The sequence below is a fragment of the Plenodomus lingam genome (assembly GCF_022343315.1).
Source record: "Plenodomus lingam strain CAN1 chromosome Unknown contig_23, whole genome shotgun sequence".
Taxonomy (NCBI): domain Eukaryota; kingdom Fungi; phylum Ascomycota; class Dothideomycetes; order Pleosporales; family Leptosphaeriaceae; genus Plenodomus; species Plenodomus lingam.
Genome location: NW_027093940.1, coordinates 1,436,750 through 1,456,918, shown reverse-complemented (window position 1 = coordinate 1,456,918; position 20,169 = coordinate 1,436,750). Strand labels below are relative to the sequence as shown.

Here is a 20,169-nt window from a genome sequence, read left to right as displayed (position 1 = left end):
ACGCTAATATGCAAAGTTGTCTTGGAACTGCTCCATCATTTGTAATGATCCTGCAGTCACCATGCCATTGACTATGTCTAGCGAAACAGGAGCCCCCCGCATTCAGCCTAAGAAACAGAGCTACGAAGCGAACTACAAATCATCTAGATAACATGTTGGATCCGTCGCTATTCCCTGCAAATTAACGCTTCAAAATGCAGGCGTAACGAAAGAGGCCTACGATAGTAGCTGTACCAAGACGACATCATCATGCTGGACTAAGCGCTGACCATATCCCAGAGCCAAGAAGGAATACCAGACTGCCTTGGCTTGTGTGGTGGCAACCGCGGATAAAACGGATTCAGACCGATTACTTGTTCAACAAGATGTCATCGTCGATATAAATGCAAGTGAACACTCCGTCCAACTATTAACATCAATAATCGAGTATTGAAAGCAGACGCAATATACTTCCATCCTGGTATCGCTTTAACAACGACATCAGCTAACCTGTCCCAGACAACGTCTTACTCGTAGTTGGTAATCTACATGTACACAGCTGTATTGCAGGGTATGTACCTGACGGGGCTGTACGGTTCTTACAGTGCGTGAAAAAAAACCCCGGAACTGCCTCGTTGCACTCTTGTACTGTCGCACACCGCCATTGGTCCCGGAACGCATGCTGCCTGCACACGCACAATATACTTATATAAAAGAGGCATAAATTTGTAAAATTCTGTTCACTGATATAGGGAGCAGATCAGCCGGCCTCAAGTCAGAATGCTTCATTTCACATTTTACCTCATCACTCCTTTTCTACTCTCACGCGCAATACGCGCTGACACCTGTGCCTCAGTCAAAGCCTTGGGATATATGAACATAACGTATGCTTTGGATCTGGCCTACATCGAGGAACACACCCAGTACTGGTCCACATCGTGCTCGGCGCTTCTGCCCCCATGTATCATCTTCCCTAAAAATGTGGAGGAGGTATCGACAATTGTGAAATTTCTTGCAAACACTCCAGAACCGTTCGCTGTCAAGTCAGGTGGACATAATCCCAACAATGGCTGGTCTAGCGTCGCAAGAGGTCTCTAATTGCGATGGAACATTTGGACCAAGTAAATCTCGATCAACGCACAGGCATTCTTGATGTAGGGCCTGGAAATCGTCTTGATGGAATTTCTGCAAAGTTGCAGGGCACTGGTTGGACTTTTGTTGGCGGTCGAATTGGCAACACGGATGTGGGCGGTCTAGTTCTTGGTGGGGGGCTTAGCTATATGTCTACACAATATGGATGGGCAGCATCTTCGGTACTAGAGTATGAGGTCGTGTTTGCAAATGGCACTATCGGACACATCACCCGCGACGGGCATCCTGACGTCTTGCGAGCGCTTAAAGGTGGAGGCAACAACTTTGGCACCGTCACCAACTACAAACTACAAGCACATTCGCAAGGCAAAATCTGGGGTGGCAATCTGGTATATCTGCGCACACCTAAAAACGACGAGCAGCTGCTTCAGGCAGTTCGGGACTGGACTGAATACAACGAAGACGACAAGGCTGCTGTCATTGTTACAGCTGAGCGGGCAAACATTAACATCGTCGATTCTTGGATCATCTTTCTGTTCTATGATGGACCATTGCCACCGGCCGGACTTCTTGCGAACTTCACCGATGCCAACCCGTTGCTTGGACACTACGGGAACACGAACCTATGCTGATCTCATGGCACTAAGCAACTGGGTTGTTATTAAAGGGAACGTTATCGACATTGCGACTGAGACTATTCCTTTGCCATCATCTGAAAATGCGGTCGAAGTGATGGCAGGCCTCCACGCTCACTTGCGCAATGTTTGAAGCACCACGTTGCTTGTCCCCGGTATAGTAGCGTCGATTACGTGGCAACCCTTTCCAAAGAAGATCGCACAAAGGGCGAGGGAACTTAGCCCTGACCTTATTGATGCAGATGCGGATGTAGATCGCATCATCATCGAAATGAACTATGCCTTTACGCCGCAGTCACTGTACGAACGAATGGAGACATAATGGAAGTAACTTACACTGGTGTCAGGGCTAGAGTCCTCGGATGGCAGACAGAGGGCAAGCTCTCTGATGCATACCTGCCAGTGTTCATGAACTGCGGCTTCTATCGTCAAGATTACTTTGGAAGACTAAGGCCGGAAAGCAGAGCTCTGGCTAAGAGAGTGGCACAAGATGTTGATCCAAACGGACTGTTTTGCACTCGGACAGGCGGTTAGAAACCATAGAAGACGCAATCGAGAGCTATTGTATAGGAGCTTATCAAGCAAATTTATATTAAACTTTCTAGCCTTAATTAATATCCTAGGTAGAATCTATTAGTATATAGATTAGCATACAATAGTTACACTAAATTTTAGGCTAGTAGAAGCCCTACTTTAATTCTAAGTGCCTTAGCTATGCACTTAACTTCTTAGAGAGAATATAGCTATAAGAACATAGGTATAACGATTATATAAGTATATTATAGTAATTACTAAACTCCTATTATACTATAGTTTATTATTTTTAATTTAAATAATACGTTTAGTTATATCCCTAGTTAATAGATATTATTACTTATACTTATGCATCTTTAAGAACCAACAGTATAGTTTAACATTAGTGTTTATATCGCGTCTATTTCAATCCTTATAATGTAGATTGTAGAGACAATAGTCATAATACAATATTAATTATTTTGATTTGGTTTAGTCTCTACAATAAGCGTTTCGGCCTCTATTTGGCTAAAGTCTCCCATTCAAAGGATGCAGGGGTAAATCTACAATTTGATTTTCAGAAAAGTCCAATCGGTCTTGAAGGGGGTATATATCCTATCCAATGGCGCAAATGTTTAGTACAGGAGAAGGGGCTGCAGGGCCAAGCAAGCATTAGGTACAACAGAAATTAGACATGCAATGAGATAGTCAAAAGGGGGAACGCTCGAAACGAGCTAGATAGATAAGAAATGTACAAAGGAAATTGGTTGGTTGTTTGCGATGCGCAGTGCAGCAGATGATGTGTCCTACCGCGACAGCTCTCGTCCAAAGTCAAGTGCCAGAGGTGTGAGCTCTGCGCCGTCCATAGTGCTCTCATCCTCGTAAAACCCGCTCTCGCTGAATGGTTCAAGATCTGCATCCTGATCGTAGTTTGCCTTTCGCATAAGCGGCGGCGTCCGCGGCTCAGCAAGCTGAGTCTGCTTCTTCAAACTTGGGAACCCAGCATCAGTCGAAGCATGCGAGCTTGACGAGTTGGAGCGCGTGTTCTCAGGTCGTCTTGTAGACGACGACGAAGGAAGATCAGGCGTGCGGCGCAAGTTGGATTTCGGTGGTGTCATAAGCCCTGACAGGAATGACTGTCCAGACTGAGATGCGGCGCGTGAAGGCGTCTGATTTCTCGATGCAGTTGCGGGATTGCCAGCGAGTGCAGATGCTGCCTCGCCGCGACCCTTGCTGCGCCAGTTGCCAAACGCTGCAGCAAGTTGGACAGCCTTGGGTGATGCAAAGTTGGATAACGAGGAAAGGGTTGGGAAGGTTTGTTGGCCGCCTGTGATGAGACGCTCCTTCTCAGACTGCTCCATCTGTAGATTCGTCCTGATGCGGATAGCTGCATCACGAACAGTCTCGCGATCAAAGGTCGGCTGAGCGAGAGCGTTGATGAGATCATTCAGGTCGTCGATGCGTACACCTAGCAGCTCACGGAGCCAGTTTATTTCCGTGTCACGCTCCTTGAGCTTTGCGGGAGCCTCTACATCCGCGTCTTCGAGCTGGCGCTCGAGCGACTCAATGCGGCCTTCACGCTCCTGAAGTTGCTCTTGAAGAACTGAGATGGACTCGCGCAGAGCCTGGATCGAAATCTTCTCGGTACCGCTCGGGGCTGACGAAGATGCAGGTGCCGACGATTTTGACGCGGCAGCGATAGCAGCATTAGCAGCCTCTTTCGCGACTTGAAGCTTCTCTTCCAGCAAGGCAATCTTATCCTTGAAGTGTTCCAATTTGGAATCAGCCAGTGCGAGCTTGTCGTTGTGGAATGCCTCAGCGCGCTTTTTGTCCTCACGAACAAAGTCGAGGGCGCGAGCATGCTCTTGCTGAGCGTGCTCGAGCTGGCGTTCGAAGCTGCGTTGCTGTTCTTGCAGATGCTGTCTGTTCTTCTCCAGCACTTCATGAACAGCTTGCTTCTTTGCGTCCGAAGCAGCCTCGAGGTCAAGTTCGTGTCTTTCCTTCGCAGTATCGGCATCTAGACGGACTTGGTCTAGTTCGGCGCGAACCCGACTAATCTCACTCTCCAATTCGTGTCGGACAATGTTGACTTGATTGTTAGCAGCATCAATATCCGCATCCATCAATACACGGGTACGGCGGATTTCGACGTGAGCAGCGTCCCTGGCTTCGCGCATGTCACGCTCGTAGCGCTCAGCATTCTTCTGATGTTCCAGCGACTCTCTCCTCAGCTGATCAACAGCCTCCTCGAGTCTGGCGTTGTGCTTTTGAGTTTGTTCAAGATGGATACGAAGTTTCATGCCTTCATGTTCTTGGGTCTCAAGACGCTCAAGCTCCCTTTCGAGACGCTCGCGTGTTCGCCCTTCAGCCTCAATGCGAGCACTAAGGACCTCATACTTTGAGTCTGCAGCAGCTCTCTCTTTCTGCCACTGGGCTCGTTCAGCGGCAACCTGCTGGGATGCGGTAACCATGTCCTGCTGTAGCTGATCGAATTTAGATCGCATAACCTCACGGACACGAGCAGCCTCCTCTGCCTGAAAGCGAGCTTGGTCGACTGCTTGACGCAATCTCTCAGACTCTGCGTAGGCAGCTTGGATGTCTGTCCTCCACTTGTCGGCAGACAAACGATGCTCGTCGAGAGTTGATGAAAGTGCTCTATTCTCAGCAGTGATAGAAGAAAGTTGTTGCTTGAGATCTTCTTCGGACGTCTGGAGCGCAATAGTCTTGACCTTCAAATCCTCATTTTCGGCCTCCAGGTACGAGACCCGGTCTCTAACATCATCATTCGTGACCTGGTAAGCGTCCAGACTACGACGTGCAGAATCTCGCTCCTCTTTCAAAGCGCGCATCCTGTCCTCGTCTTCTCGAGCAGCCTGTTGAAGCAGAGCAAGCTCTTCCTCGGTCACCTTGAGAAGACGTGTTGTGTCAGTCTCCCGAGCCTCTGCTACAACACGAGCCGCAGCCTCCGCATCGCGACGGAACGTAGCTTCCTTGAGCTTGCACTCGAGGTCAGCGATGCGACGATCTCTCTGTTGCACGGCCTCGGCTTCGGCTCGAGCGGAGAGTTCAAGGCCCTGTCTCTTGAAGGCGTCATCCACAACTTCACGGACATGGTCAGCCTGGAGTTGTTGACTCGTATGCTGCGCGATAGCAGACTTGAGGCTATCGACAGCCTGGTGGACCTCCGACATATCGACTTTTGGTTGTGGGATTTCGGCCGGTGCCTCCGAAACGAGAGACTGATGAGCAGCTATTGCTTCTGCTATGATACTCTTCAAATCTGTTGACCAACTCTGTTCTGGAACTCGCGGTGACGCGGGCTGAGGCGCGTGTGTTGCAAAGGCCTCCATGACAATAGAGCGAATATCATCAATTTGGATAGGCTCAACAGGCTGGCTGTTAACTGACGGGGTGGAGGCGATGGCATCCTGCACAATAGCACGAATCTGATCAGCAGAAACCGGTTCCGCAGGTGTGGCCGGTGGCTGGTGTGACACAAGCACATCGGTGACGATCTCCCGGATCCTTTCAGGCACCGTTGGGTCAAGTGCAGGAGGCGGAAGAGCAGCAAGCTGTGATTGGTGCGTCTCTAATGCCTCCTTGATGATGGATCGCATCTTCTCAAACCTCTTGTCTTTGCGCGGAGATCGATTTCGATGGCGCGACTCCGCACCAACATCGTCATCCTCATCGTCTGCGTCACTGTCAAGACGTTCATTGGTGGACATGCTTCGGCGACCACGTCCAGGACGTTGAGTGATTTTCGCAAGAGCCTCATGTATGCCTTGCAGGTTTTGCTCTAGCGGGCCCAGGCGATTTTGCAAAAGCCGGCCCAAGATTTCATCAACATGTGTGTCGAAGAAGCGACTACGAGTCTGAATCTTTTCTTCTCCCTCGGTGAGAAGTCCCTCATCCCAGTCACTCACTGGCACATCTTCCGCGTTGTTCAGACGATGCACAGGCGAACTATAGTCGACGACTGCACGCTCATCGTCGAATGGATCCTGATTTGAAGTCGCCGATCCTTGCATATGCCGCAGCATGTTGAATCGGCGAGGACTCGGACTAGGCGCATCGCTGCGCATCTTCAAGTTGGGTTGTAAATCCCTTCGATCGAATTCATGCGGAGTTCGGTGAGGAGATGACTGTTGTTCCCAAGAGTTGTCATCGCGTTCTACGCCGAAATCCGACCCTTCCTCGTTCATATGCTTCATGACGGCATCAATATCATTGAATGAAGCGTCGCCCAGGACTTCCATATCCACACTCTCGCTTTCATCAGCGTATCGAGCATGCCGTCCTGATTCCAGCGCGGTCTTGAACGATCCATCGTCGCTAGGTCGGAAAGTAGTCGCCGGACTCCTGCTCGATCTCGGAGGTGATGTTTGTGACTTCTCCATATCTTCCGAACGGGAAGGCTTTGTGACGTGGAAGCCAAAGTCGTAACCGCTACTACCCAATTGCGGCTTGAACTCGAACGGCTTCGCACTTGCTGATAGCGAGCTCTTGTGGCCATGTTTCTTATAGCTTGGCTCAGGGTTCTCCGTCGTTGGTGTAGGCACGTCGCTAGCAGACGGACTATGACCGTCGTTGCCCACTTCTGCCGTATTGATAGGCATGGCAGTTGGCGCAAGAGCATGAGACGAGAGTGCCTCACGGTTTTGTAGCCCGCAATCTTGTCTCTTGGATGCAGATCTTGACCGAGCACGCTTGGTGTCTGGAGACATATTCTCCTTGTCTTCTGAAGCTTTGCCCTGCGCTACACATGGACTTTGCTTGCCCGATGTGTTTTGTTTCGCTTCGCCCAACGGCTGTGATGCAAGAACTGGCTGCAGCGCGAATTTGGGCACGTCGTCTCCGTCTGCACGATCACGCCGAGCACGTTTTTCGCGCCCATCAACCTGCAGTGGACGGCCGGAAGCGTCTTCCCTGTCTTTGCCTTCTTCGGTCTTCTTCTCGTTTGCGGTGTCTGGACGAACAATAGGAACGGCCTTGGAGCGCGTGGCAGGTTTGATAATGTCGCTAACAGAGATGTTGACGTCCCCAAAAATCTTCGACGAGAAACTTGTCGGCGCTGTGTCTGTTTTGAGAGGGTCAAATGTAGATGCGGTAGGGCTAAAGACCGGTGCTTCTGGCTTGAAGGTGGGAGGGTTGGAGAAATCGAAGCCGCCAGTCGGGAACGATGCTGCAGTCGCAGGAGGAAGTTTTGATTTCGCCGCTTCCGGGCCTGTTGCAAAGGAGGGACCTTGTGCAAATGGATTGAACGCCGGCGCAGTAGGCGTGAACGCAGCTGCGGTGGGTGTGAAGGCTGGCGCGTCGGGCTTAAAGGTGGGCGCTGAGACCTGGGAGCTAGCAAGCCCATCCATGCTGGACATGCCGTCGCCAGACTTTGTAGCATCAACCGCCGGCTTACTTGCAGGCGCGAAGTTGAAACCAGACGAGAAGGAGCCTGGATTGAAAGAGGCCGCAGGGTTGAATTTGAACTCCTTGGCTTCCACATTGAGTTTGGAGTTTGATGACTTGGAAGTATGTTTACTGTGCATGGCTGAGCCAGGTTTGCTGAAAGCAAACTTGTTGTCTTTCCAAGAGTTGCTCATCTGCGACGTGGCTTTGGAGTGCTGCGCCGAGTCCTGAGCAGCATCGCGGATTTCACCCTCATCTAGGCTTGGATTTGTGTTCTCTGAAAGATTGGTGCGAGCGCCATCACTGTCGGCGCGCGCATTTTGCTGCGCCGGAAACGAAAACGACTGAGGCTGTTGTGATTTGGCAAGAGAATGGGCTCTGCTATGCGGTTGTGGCTGATGCAAAACAGTACGTGAATCCTCCCAGGAAGAGTTCGCGGTAGTATTTGGGAGCTTGAATTGCGCCTGGCTCTCAGGTTCTGTACTGAAATCTCCTCCCTCGGCAAATTGTTTGTCAATGGCCTCTTCCAAGTGGTATTCTTCATTGGCAGCCTCACGTTCGAGGTTCTCGCTAATATTGTGGCGATGGCCACGAGGAGTTGGAACAGCAATCTCGGGCGCAGTGTTATTGGCATGTTTGATTGCTGGAAGCTCGTCTTCCTCATCTTCGTCTTCGGGCACTTCAGCAAGCATAGTAGCAGCAAGCGTAGAGGACGGTCGCATTCCAAGAAGCTGTTGTTGCTGTTGTTGAAGCATCTGGGCCTGTAGCTGCTGCTGCTGCACCTGCATTTGTAATAGGAAATCATCCTTCTGCGTCGGCGTGATGGGAAACTGCTGGTGGGGGCTGAGGCCATGTGGAGAATGAGGGGAGCGTAGACCAGAGAGGTTGGGCCTGTTGAGGGCCGGCGAACCGCTTCGGCCATCTTGCGAACCAAAATAGCCACCTGGCGACCAAGTCCCGGAAGGCGAAATGGCATGTTGAGCAAAGTTGGCCGGTGACGCAAAAGTCGAGTGACGATGCATGTGCATACTTGCTCGCGGATTTCCAAATGCAGCCGGGGATGCAATGGATTGCCGCGACATGTGTCCAGGAGATGGGCCAAGAGGAAAGTGGCCAGATACTATGCTTCCTTGCCGGCCCATGCGATGATGACTGCCTCCAGAAGAAGTCGGTATCGGGGGCGAAAAAGGTAGACCAGGATGTTGGGAAGATGTTTGCCTCGACATGGGCAGCGGCACGTCCTCTTCACCTCCCATGCTAACTCCGAGTGCTGCCAACTTGGCTTCCAACAAGGAGTTTTCATAGTCCTTCCACTCGGATAGCTTGGCCACACGAACCATGTAACGAGAACCAGCATTTTCGCGCTCGGCCCGCACATCTGCTTCCGTTGGCCATATAGGTCGGTTATGGGGCTCGACTGATCCTGTATCAAAGCCACGAATATCGTAACCTTGAGATTGCAGCCTTTGAAGTTTTGCATTCACTGCATCTTCCGTCATGGGCTTTGGGGGATAACCAGGGTTGCCTCGAGGAATGTCTCGGGGGATTGAAATGATGCACCCTTTGCCTTTGACAATGACTTTCTTGCGAACGCGAGGCGTGTGCGCACGCACGGGCTCTGGTGGTGCTAGGAAGGACTGGCCCGTACTTTCCTGAACGGGGTTGCCCGATGGATGGCTGTTGCTAGGTCTGACGGGCTTCTTCTCGGCCGCAGAATCGACAGCAGACGGGGAAACGTGGGTAGGAGTGTTGTAGGACGGGGCTGTAGGTGATGTGTCAGCCTGTGCATGGCGTCTGTTGGCTGTGGGCGCAGAAAATGGCGGACCTTCTGATGCCTGTCTTGGAGGCAGAGCCGCGTCGGCATCTGCATACTTGGAGGCCATCATCTTGCCGATTGCCGTCTTCTCGTCCTTGCTGAAATGGCGCCAAAAGTCCTGTTGGTTCAAGGTCTTGTTGGTGTTGCGGCCTTTGTGGCCTCGTTTGAGGGGAGGCTGAAGAAGGGGTTCCGGCTTGTCGGCTGATGCCTCGGTGTCGCTACTGCTATTCCAGTCGTTTGCTTCCTGATTCCACCTCGTCTCCAAGAAGCGGCGCACCCACTCTTCCGAGGTGGGATTGGTGTCAGACGCACGTGTGGTGGTGCCAGACGGGTGGGCTTCCCTGGTGGGTGTCTCAAGATCGGGGAGGCGAGAGCGGATGAGATGCTCGAGCGTAAACTGGACTGGTGAGGCGTTTTGGTCCAAGCGCGGAATTAAATGCTCGAGATTGAAGCGATTGGGTGACTCCTCGGCCAGCTCCAAGCGCGATGGCAGCAGATGCCCCAGGCCAAACTGCAGCGTCGAGGCCTCCTCGTCCAAGTCGTCACTGCCAAAGTGGGTCGAGACGTGACGAGACGCGTTGTTGAAGGGTGGCGGTGGTGGATGACGGTATGGACTGCCCCAGCTGGCGGTGTAGTAGGACGTGTCGGTTCGTTCGTTCCTCGCGGCGTTGGAGGGCGTGCGCGGGTACTGTCCGAGGGCAGAGAAGGAGGGGAGGGGAGGAAGATCCGGGCTCGAGTAGCCGAGGGTGCGAGCTGGCGATGGGGCAGTCCAAGTGGGCGATACGTGACTCTGTTCCTCCGACGGGCTCTGTGCTGCGCCGAATTGCTGCGAATGCGAAGCAAATGGGGGCGGCGACGACGGCGGGGCGGACGACAGCGACGAATACGGGCGAGCTGGCATTCAAGGGCAACCGTCGACTACGTTTCCTCAGGCGGGGGAGCTGGGAGCAGAACGCCTTTGCTGTGTCTTCTTCTCGCGCGTCTGATATCACCCGACTTTGTTGATGCAGGACTAGGACGTATCACCTAGGGTAGCGGTAGCTATTGGCCGACGTGCGTGTCGGTGCAGATAGGTAGGCAACGTTTGGCGAGCAGCAGTATTAGTAGGGTAGACAAGAATGAAAGGCGACCGAGGGGTAGCTAAAGGAGCGACATGGGGTTGGAGAGCACTGGTTGGAGATGAATGGGACGAGCCAACATGGCGGAAGAGCAGGCAGAGGGCAAGAAAGAGCAGGGGAGGAGGAGAAGGAGGGGGAGGAGGAGAGGGAAAGAGGAGGAAGCAACCAGAGCAACAGCAGCGGATGCAGGAACCAAAAGTGGTGACAATGGCGGACAGCGAGAGGTCGAAGAACAACAGGAGAGCAAAGCACGGGCTTAAAGGGAGCCATGCCCATTTGCCCCGATTGCCCACTAGGTAAATGAGTTGTCTTCGGGGCGACGACGGTCAGGGGGCCAAGCAGCAGGGATGACCTCAGCAATACCAAGGTAAATCAGAAATCCATACAGGCACGGGACGTAGGTAGGTAGATACAGTACAGTGTAGCATCCCAGTCCCTGCTTTTAGATAGGCAGTAGGGAAACAACGGTGTAAGCAACATGGATGGTACGGGGTGTATTGCATGTATGCCCATGTGGTAGGTACCTGTACTGTGTACGAGAGAAACCAATACGACGAGGACGAGGACGAGGACGAGGACGAGGGGAGGTCTTAAGCGCAAAAGGCGGCACGGCACGACGGGGCACGTTTTGGACGGGGGGCTGTACCGGCGGTATTAGTACCATTGCGGGCCACAACAGGTTGCACGGCGTCGTCGAAACATTCTTCTCGAAAGACGGAAGGAAGGCGGGAAGGGGTCGAAGTTCGAACGTGCTTGCCTTGCTTTGCCTTGGCTTGTCATCAGCCCTACGACGCGTTTCCCTTTCCCACCTTCTTTTCTCTACCGGCGGTCAGAGCTCCTTCCCTTCCCTTTCGTCTTCCTTTTCCTTCCTTCCCTGCCCGCCTTCCCACCTTCCCACCTTCCAGGTCACAGTCTAGAGTAGTGTCACACTCTTCCCACCTTTCCCCAGCCTATCATTCTTTTTGTAGTTAGACTCGGCATCGTGGACGCGTCTCATTGGCCGGTAGGTCGCTTGCAAAAGCAGCCAATGAACATGCACAATCTCTACCTCTGTTCTACTAAGAGTAGCATACATGTATCACATCCATCATCTGCAATGCGCATCATCATCATCTTCATCACCAGCCACCCTGCCCCCACCCCCTCTTCATAGGCTAAAGGAGGTAGTGAAACAGAACAAAAATTAAAATGAAAAGGACTTATACAAAAAGGGAAAAATTTGTCGTTAAAAAACAAGAGCCAATCACCATGCTTGCCCAACTGCCTTCATGGTGGTACATGTGGATGAACGCAAATGCCCAGACTATGCGCAAGTGTCGAAGCCTGGGTACCCAGGTACCGAACAGTAAATACGATGCTCTGCTTCGAGCTCTAAATAACCATCCCATCATCTATCTTGGCATTGCGAGGTTGCCGGCCCTTCAAACCCTCCGCAACATGAACATTCGTTTCACAAACGAGCTCTTCCTAAAGTCAGCCGCAGGTAGGCTTGGGTTGAGTATACCAGAACCCACAAGGTCAACCTCTCCCTCCACCTTGCCAGCAGCCGCCACCGCCGCCGCCGCCGCCGCCGCCTTCTCTTCCATTTCACCAATCTTCCACGTCCGTACCAGCCACAGGAACATGGCAGCACCCACATACATGAAGCCTGTGAACAAGATGGCTCCTGTATAACTCCCTCCGTGGAAGGCTACAATCTCCAGTCCAATGACTTCAGCGACTGTGAAAATGTTAGCCATCATCACATTAGAATAAGATTTTTTTTTCTTAAAAATCCCCACCGTCCCCTTCCTCTCAACGTTCAACGTACAGGTTGTAGGCAACACCAACACCAACCACGTGATATTCAAGGCACTGGGCAAGTCCACCAGCCCAATAACCTCCGTCATGACCGGCGCACATGTCGCCCAAAACGTCCCCGCCACCGTTCCACTGAGCAGCGCAAAAAACACTAACACCCCGTACCGATTCGCAAACGACCAAATCACGAGACAGAATAATCCGCTTAGAAAGGTCATGCTCGACGCCATATTCAGCCGTCCGACATTATCACTAAAGTACCCAATCGGTGGTCGTCCAATCGCTTGGCCCAAGTTGAGAATGGCACCCACTGTACTTCCTTGCTGCGCCGTTAGCCCAATGGTTTTGGCATAATTCGGGAGGGAAAAGAGCAGCACGACATAGCCGAGCATGCTCAGAAACCCAAATACAAGAAGTCCCAAAAACGGCATCCTCTTCAACAGGCTGTGATCAAAACTCAACTGTGAGCTTCCAATTTCGGTGTGGCGATCTTTGATGAGCAAGGCACAAGCCGTGTTGACCACAAAGGCCAGAACAGCCAGGATACGAAACGTCCACGGTAATCCAATGTCGCGGATCATGGCCTGAGCAGCAAGACTGTATATCAGTCCTCCTAAACCAGATCCGGCAGCACAAATACCATTGGCGAGCGAGCGATGCGTAGTGAACCATTGCGCAGCAATGCCTACGCTCCCCACAAACAGGAAGCCCATGCCCCAGCCAAAACACATACCCTGACTCAGGAAAAGTTGCCAGATTTGTGAGCTGAAGCTAGCGCCAATAAACGATGCCGTCTCAAGGACGACGCCGATGAGCAGCGTCGTGCGCGTGCCAAAGACGCGCGTGGTCAGAGTCGCAAGGGGGGAAACCACGAGCGCTTGGCTAATAGAAAGGCCTCCGATGAACGCGTAATGGAGCGGTGTGGCGCCAGGAAACACGTTGTTGGCGAGGTAGTAGGCGAGGAAAACGCCATAGGCGCTGTTGAGTCCCCATGTATGTCTTTGTCCATGGTCAATCTCTGTTCTGGGCAAATTTCTCCAAGGAGGACTGGTGTATAAAAGCCCTGGCGTGACCTTACCCGTTTATCGTAGCAACTGCTGCCACACACACCCATCCGTATCCTCCATTAGGTGGTACGTCCTCCACCTTCTCTTGCACGGCTTGATTCCCTGCATTGCCGGTTCCTGTCCCAGTCACAGCCTCTCTTTCCCCTTCGGCAATCTCATTCCGTCCACACAAGAGATTCTCATGGTTCCCTCTTTCCTCGTTCTTCTCACATCTTGGGATGCTCATATCCCACCTTCTCTCGGCAATTTTGGACATCGGACGCAGACGGAACGTTGTACCCAAGGTTTAGCGGTTGTCGTCGAACGTCAAGGACAGAAAAAGGTAGCAGTTCAGGCTAGCGGCAGAACTCGTCATGATTTTCGACGGCAAGTGAGGAGACTTTTAGGGGCCACGCCTCCCGAGGTTGTTCATAAGTGGAGCTAGGTGCTATCGTTCTGGTGGACATTCTCCGGGAATAAGCCGACGTGAGAATTCTACCGGAACTGGCACTCTGCCCAGGCGGCCCGCAACGGCAGAACAGCCGTAACCCTGACTCACTTTACGCTTTACGTCGTGAGAGGAAAACAGCATCTCCAAAGGCATGGCGCAATGGATTGTTTTTGATAATCTACATAGAATAGCAAGACTCCATCATTCAAACAACGCTCTCCGACAATTTAGAGCAAATTTGTATCAGATTCATAATCGCAACATCCGCAAAAGCTCATCGTCCACTTGACTCGCACTGTGCCATGAACCTGTACATAGCCTCAACATTTGTGTACTCAAGAGGTGTATGTATATCCATATCATCTGCTTCGCTAGTGTGCAAGCTATCGTAACCAGATAGCGACGACGGGAGCCACGGATTAGTCTCCAAGAGAACATCGTGAAGAACCTCGTAACTCTGCTCCGAACGCACAGAATAGTCTTCTGACTCAACAGTAGATGGCGATAGCATATGTTGCCAATTGATAATAGGCTGCACATGTTGCCGGCCGACGACAGGCTCGTTGTAGAATTCACACTCTGAAGGAGTTTGGCTTGGAGCAAAAGGGAATAGTAAAGCAATGTCTGTACCGACGAAGGCATCAAAGTCTTCCTCTTGATGGACAACGCCTCGTTGTACTTCCAATTCGTTGCAAATCGTTTCCACTGACTGTGCATCACAGCCGGGAAAATGCACTTTGAGGGTCGATTGCTCGTACGAGATTGGAAGGTCTCCAAGTGATGACAGACGTTGGAGATCCTTCAAAACATCTGCAAGTTCCTTTACGGCTCGCGAGAAGTCCACGGATAGAATGTTCAAAAGACCCTCGCTGTTCAGAGACTCCTTCTCTACGGCAAAGGAGGCGAAACCCTTCACAGCCTTCAATGGGGTAAGAGCCGTGACGGTAGGATTAATGTTGAAGCTGACATAAGCTCCAGGAGAGGCTTTTGGTATTCCGCTAAGGGTGCGGTTTACCGAGTCCTGTAGAGCGGTCACCGTTTTAAAGCGTTTCTCGCCATTGTGCGGGTTGACACCATCGAATTGGGCCTTCTGGCCGCCGACCAGGAATGCTCTGACGGCCTGCGAAACGTTCTGGATGACCTGAGCAGGTGCAGCTGGTCCATGAGAGAAATAACGAGCTCCTCCAGTCCTGCCTGAACCCCAGCCGTAACCTCCAGCAGTGCGCCCTAGGGTACCACCAGTTAGGTTAGGACGTAGAGTGGAGGCAAATGGTGTGCGGCCGGCGTGTGCGGTCACAATGCTACCGATGCGCGACTTCGGAAAGGACGACTTGTCAAACCTGACGCCTGATTGAGCCGCCGAAGACGTGAACCGACGGATGGTGGATGAAATGGCCGAGTGCGTAGTGTACCATCGGCCTTTGCTCTGCTTGAGCAGCGCAATGCGGTGTAGCGCATGTTGAGGCGCATTTCTTACGAGTATTGGCTTAAGTTGGGCATGTGTTGGCCGTATGGCCTCTGGAAGCCGGTTTTGTATGAGTTGGGCAGCGTGTCGCCAGGCAGCCCTGAGAGCACATGTCAGTATCTGGTCCTGACCAAGGAACCAGGAGAACATACTTGAACACTTTTGTGTTCTTGATCACCATTGTGTGTAGTTGTACCATGGCAGGAGCCATGCTGAGAGTGTACAACTAGCTGAAAGGGTGATGGCGGTGGGAAGATGGAAGATGATGTGACAAGCTATGGGGAAGAGAGGCTGGAACTGAGGCGCAGTTGGCGGGGATTCGCCACCCCGAAGCGCTCACATGCAGCACTGCACGTGACTGGATGACGAAAGTCACATGGTCCCAGAGTACCACGGGAGTTTGCCTAGGTGAAACACTCCATCTCAAAACAAACATTGGCTGGGCTAGGTCTATTCGTGCCCAAACTGATCCAAGGGTCGGTTGGTCATTGTGCAATGTGTGCACGTACAGTCCGTTACAGTTGCAGAACAGCAACTGTGCGCGAAAAATTCACGATGCTTGTAGGATATACCGGTAAGCTTACAAGTTCATCTGCATGTACCCAGCATGTACTAGAGCAATACTATACGCACCCAGTACACACAGAAGGACCATGCGCTCGCCGCGCCTCTACAAGGGTTACTTCTCCTATTCGTGAGCCCGTATGCGCCGCCAACAGCGATTGACAGACGATGCAGTTGGGAGATGTTATGCACGATTCTGCACTACCAGGGCTGCCAGCCGGCCAGATGCAGTAACGCCACCCTAATGGGATAACCTGCACGAATTTAGGGAGCTGATGGTGAAAGAAACCATGATCGCAGATAGTATCTCGTATTGGGGTAGTTCTGGCCCGTATAAACTCTGGGCAAATGCCTTGTAGCGTCGACGACTCATACATTTTGCAGGAGCCGCCACCCATGTATCAACCCCTGACCACATAACTTTTTGATGTGCATGTGAAACGCCACGATAATCGTCAGGAACAAGCAAACAAGAGGAAGAGGGTCTGTAGTCGAGAGGGAGTACCTGGCAACAACCAGACACTCCATTATACCACTGCAGCAATACATAAATGTCTACATCCAGCAAGCCTTTGATACGCGCTCAATTGGAGGGGCTGGTATCCTCATCTTGCAAGACTGATCGTCATACTTCCAATGCTGGATGACGAGACATACCGAATTGCCCTATGCACCGGCTCCACGAAATCGGAAGCTACACATTGTCGTATCATGCTATGCGGCGATAACAAATATTCGCCGTAATATTCGATCAAATATGAAAGTCCAACATCGATTTTTGTACCGAAAGAGTCTTCCAGAGTGAACTGGCGAAATTTGTCGTACATTCGGGTATTGAAATTTTGAATGGAAAAGAGCCACCGGAACTGATGGAGAGCGTTCATGTTACGACGCAGAGTACCCAGATCTACATCCTGGCGCTGCTGGAGCTCTCGGCCGGGTCCTGTGGTATAATTCATGTGCAGAGTAAGGGGAGTATGAAAGAACAGGGTCATCTTGGTCTTGGCTTTCGTACTGTCGCTGAAGAAGTCGGTCCGTGCAGATTCGTGACACCTAGTTGGTGGTCCCCCGTCATGCTATCGACACTATCTCAGCAATCAATGTACATTCAAATGATGATGACCGCGGCACAGAATTGTCTACGAGGTAAACCTACCTGACGAGGAGAGTCTGTGTGACCGATACTCCAAGGGCCAGCGATCAACAGCCCAGCCACATTGGCCGCTTGGCATTTACTATCGACAGATGTATTAGAAGAGGTTCTCCGAGGAAGAGGAGTCGAGATTCGCAACAGTCACTGCGTGCCGACAATGACCGTCAGGCTTCGCAAGAATGTGCAAGAAAAGAACTAAATGCTTCACTCACAGCCTTGATTGATTCTTCCATAGGTCGATCAGTCGAATTGACAGCACTCTCCGGCACCTTGGTAGTTGCGCTCTGGAGATCAATTGTTGAAGGCACTGTAGCGTCCTGTGATACGCCCAATGATCCGTTGGTTTGATTAAATGCGTCTGCACTGCTGTAGGGATTATGGAATGGAGCCGGCTGCTCAAAGCCTGCAGGCCGAGGAACAGGAGGTTGGTGTAGTTCCTTGGGGCCTTCATTGCGCGCCGACTCATCTCGCTCGTCCATCTTGAGCACCCACTGTGCCCATCCATCACGACGACGTAAGCGATCCTGACCGTGCTCGCTGGTGCGGTATTCGATATCAGCAGATTGCTGGCAAACAAGCTTGATCAACTCCAAGTCCGAAGACAAAGTTTTGATTCGGTTGAATCCTGCAATGAATTCCAAGGAAACAAATCCTTGTGAGTCCATGTGGCGACGCAGATACATGTCCTTCAAAAGATTGTCGATAGAGAAGTAATACTCCCTACACAAACGTCAGAGAGTGGGACTGAGCAAATAATGGAAGACTTACACTTGAGTAGTGATCATATTGAAAAGGGCATAGTGATCAACTACGTAGTTCGTAAAAGGCACCGGACTTATTGGCGACATCATATTGTATTCATATAACGGATAACCTGGCATGGGAGCTGTTGGTCCATTCTGATAGGGTGGGAACCGATACGGGTCTGTGGCTGTCACCGATTGTGATCGGTGTGCGTTCCGACTGTACTTGCCCTGAGGCTGGGGAAAAAAGCTCCCGTTCTCAGAGTTGAGAACAGTTGGTGAACGAGGTCCCATCGGGAACGTTGAAGATGACTGCACCGAGTGGTGTCCGTTCATGTATTGATGCCCGTTTGGATAGCTCGATCGTGTACCACGGCCACCGCGACCACGTTCGCCTCGACCGCCAGGAAATGAAGGGTACCTTCCTTGTTTGGAATGGTTACCGTTGGGTCCATCATGATGGAAAGCAGCTCGTCGCTCACCATCTGCAGTTACCTCACTCTGCACTGGCACAGACGCACGGCGGTCATCAAAGGTGTTATCCTTGGTTGGTGATGATCCATCATCTCGTCTACGCTCCCCGGCGCCAGAAAAATCGGCTCGGCGGGCTTTGTTGGACCTTCCGGCGAACGGACGTGAATTTAAGCTACTGTGACCAGGGAATGTCCCAGAATCTGGAGTTCCTTTGGCTTGTGAATCTGCATCAGAGGTTGCAGGTCCAACAGACTTGGGGTTCGCATCTCCGTTCATAGCAGGTGCTTCGGGATTCAGCGTGGAGGTGACAACGCCGTTGCGTTTCGCCTTTGGAGACACATCGTGGGCGAGAGCTCCATCGTGGCGTTCCCGTTTTGCCTGCTCTCCGTTAGGTGCCGGGTCAGCCTCTGAACCTTCCTTATCGGTGTGTCGAGCCCCGTTGCTGGGTGAACCTGAGGGCCGACCGCTATTCTGCGCTCCACCACGACCTCCTGGTCGTCCACCTCGGCGCGCATTTGCGGCGTTGGGTAAGGGCGTGTTGAAAACCACGGATGGAGTGTATGGGACTTTCACCCACTCATGCTTGCCAGAGGCAGCACCATCTTTACGGTCCTTCTCGGGCTTCTCAACCTTCTCCTGTGCCTTTTTACGATCTTCATCGATAGCGATGTCTGGTGTAGGCCATGACTCCTGATCACGATTGGGTGGTGGAGGCAGAACGCCTGCGGACGCTTTCGTATCCTTTTCGGAGACTCTGCCCTTGACGCCTTTTCGGGCATCAGTGTCCCCTCTGAAGTCTTTGCGGCCTGAATTGGCGTCGTCACGCGCCCTGCTTCTACTTTCTACTCCAATCTTGTCTTGGGCAACCAAGTCGCTTCTCTTCATGGAATTGGTGGTAGGCGTGGGAACTCCATTTGTGGTGAGTGCTGGATTATGCTTGATTTTTGCTTTCTGTTCATCCGCGCGCATCTTCCAGATGTTTACAGCAGGTGGAGGGGCCTCTTGCAGAGGCTTCACGATGGCATTCTTGCCCTTTTTCACCTTCTCGGCGGTCTTCTCCGCTGGCTCGGCAGGTTTTTCGACAGAAGTCGAAGCTTGCGACTTATTGTCCCACGTCGACTCGGAGGAAGTGTTGGGTATTGAAGAAACATCATCGTCCTTGGTGACAGTAGAAGAAGACGAGGCTCCCAGATCTGGCGAGGATACACTGGATGTGTCTACCGAACGTGACACTCTACCGATGTTGGAACCAGAGCTCTGCGAGCGAGGCTCGCGGGATTGTGTAGGGGGATTGGGTCTGGACTCAATCTCCACGTCCTCTGCCCAGCTGCGAGCTGAAGCATTGGCGTCCTGCGTGGACACGTTAGTGGCCTCCTTGGCCTCGGCAGGCGAGTCGGGGAGTGGTTTCGTCGCGCTTGATGGTGCAGCAACGCCCTTTGCGGCTTGCGCATAGGAAAATGTGGCAGACATTTCGGTGGGTGCGGGCTGCCCAGCAAAAGTCCGATTGGTGGGGATGGAGGAAGCGTTTGCGATCCCTTGTGGGACTGCTATGGTGAGCTGGCCAACGCAGATGCTGACGTTGCTATGTCCGGAGAGGTGACTGGAAACCTCCCGGTCCGCAATGCCCTGAAATGCCACCAGGGTGTTACGCTAGCGACTGGCGGCTGCGACTGGCGACTTTGATCTGTGGCGGCTCTCCGACGTGCAGAGTGCAGATAGCAGGGCGATACGTGTGGCGAGACGTCTGTTCTGAGAGACGTAAGTGGTGGTGATGGGGAAGGTGAAGGCGCACGGAAGGTTGTCCGGTTGATGGGATATCTATTCGCAAACTGTAAAGACAGGTGTTAGCGGAGCTGCTGGTGGTTGCAGAAGACGCATGGAGGCTGGAGATGAGGAGGGGGGGTAGGTGACTAGATA

At 52.1% G+C, this 20,169-nt stretch overlaps 6 protein-coding genes across 6 annotated transcripts; 2 read left to right on the top strand and 4 right to left on the bottom strand.

The window, feature by feature from the left end:
- Positions 1–1,082: 1,082 nt before the first annotated feature.
- Positions 1,083–1,703, top strand: IAQ61_006241 (uncharacterized protein; the record flags this gene model as incomplete). Its single annotated transcript, XM_003835686.2, has 1 exon — positions 1,083–1,703. One exon carries the CDS (start codon positions 1,083–1,085, stop codon positions 1,701–1,703), a length of 621 nt encoding a protein of 206 aa, XP_003835734.2.
- Positions 1,704–3,025: 1,322 nt separating this feature from the next.
- On the bottom strand, positions 3,026–10,339 carry IAQ61_006240 (uncharacterized protein; the record flags this gene model as incomplete). Its single annotated transcript, XM_003835688.2, has 1 exon — positions 3,026–10,339. The coding sequence occupies one exon, from the start codon at positions 10,337–10,339 to the stop codon at positions 3,026–3,028; it is 7,314 nt and encodes a 2,437-aa protein (XP_003835736.2).
- Positions 10,340–10,636: 297 nt separating this feature from the next.
- Positions 10,637–10,816, top strand: IAQ61_006239 (uncharacterized protein; the record flags this gene model as incomplete). The annotated part of the gene is made up of 1 exon (XM_066097113.1): positions 10,637–10,816. The coding sequence occupies one exon, from the start codon at positions 10,637–10,639 to the stop codon at positions 10,814–10,816; it is 180 nt and encodes a 59-aa protein (XP_065953105.1).
- A 633-nt stretch (positions 10,817–11,449) lies between these two features.
- Positions 11,450–13,679, bottom strand: IAQ61_006238 (uncharacterized protein; the record flags this gene model as incomplete). The annotated part of the gene is made up of 2 exons (XM_066097112.1): positions 11,450–13,355; positions 13,435–13,679. 2 exons carry the CDS (start codon positions 13,677–13,679, stop codon positions 11,978–11,980), a joined length of 1,623 nt encoding a protein of 540 aa, XP_065953104.1. The 3' UTR covers positions 11,450–11,977.
- A 448-nt stretch (positions 13,680–14,127) lies between these two features.
- IAQ61_006237 (uncharacterized protein) lies at positions 14,128–15,706 on the bottom strand (the record flags this gene model as incomplete). The annotated part of the gene is made up of 2 exons (XM_003835690.2): positions 15,471–15,706; positions 14,128–15,418 (listed from the first exon to the last, which is right to left on the bottom strand). Exons 1-2 carry the CDS (start codon positions 15,527–15,529, stop codon positions 14,128–14,130), a joined length of 1,350 nt encoding a protein of 449 aa, XP_003835738.2. The 5' UTR covers positions 15,530–15,706.
- A 235-nt stretch (positions 15,707–15,941) lies between these two features.
- On the bottom strand, positions 15,942–19,722 carry IAQ61_006236 (uncharacterized protein; the record flags this gene model as incomplete). Its single annotated transcript, XM_003835692.2, has 5 exons — positions 15,942–16,136; positions 16,258–16,417; positions 16,540–16,958; positions 17,248–17,755; positions 17,804–19,722. 5 exons carry the CDS (start codon positions 19,720–19,722, stop codon positions 15,942–15,944), a joined length of 3,201 nt encoding a protein of 1,066 aa, XP_003835740.2.
- Positions 19,723–20,169: the final 447 nt, after the last annotated feature.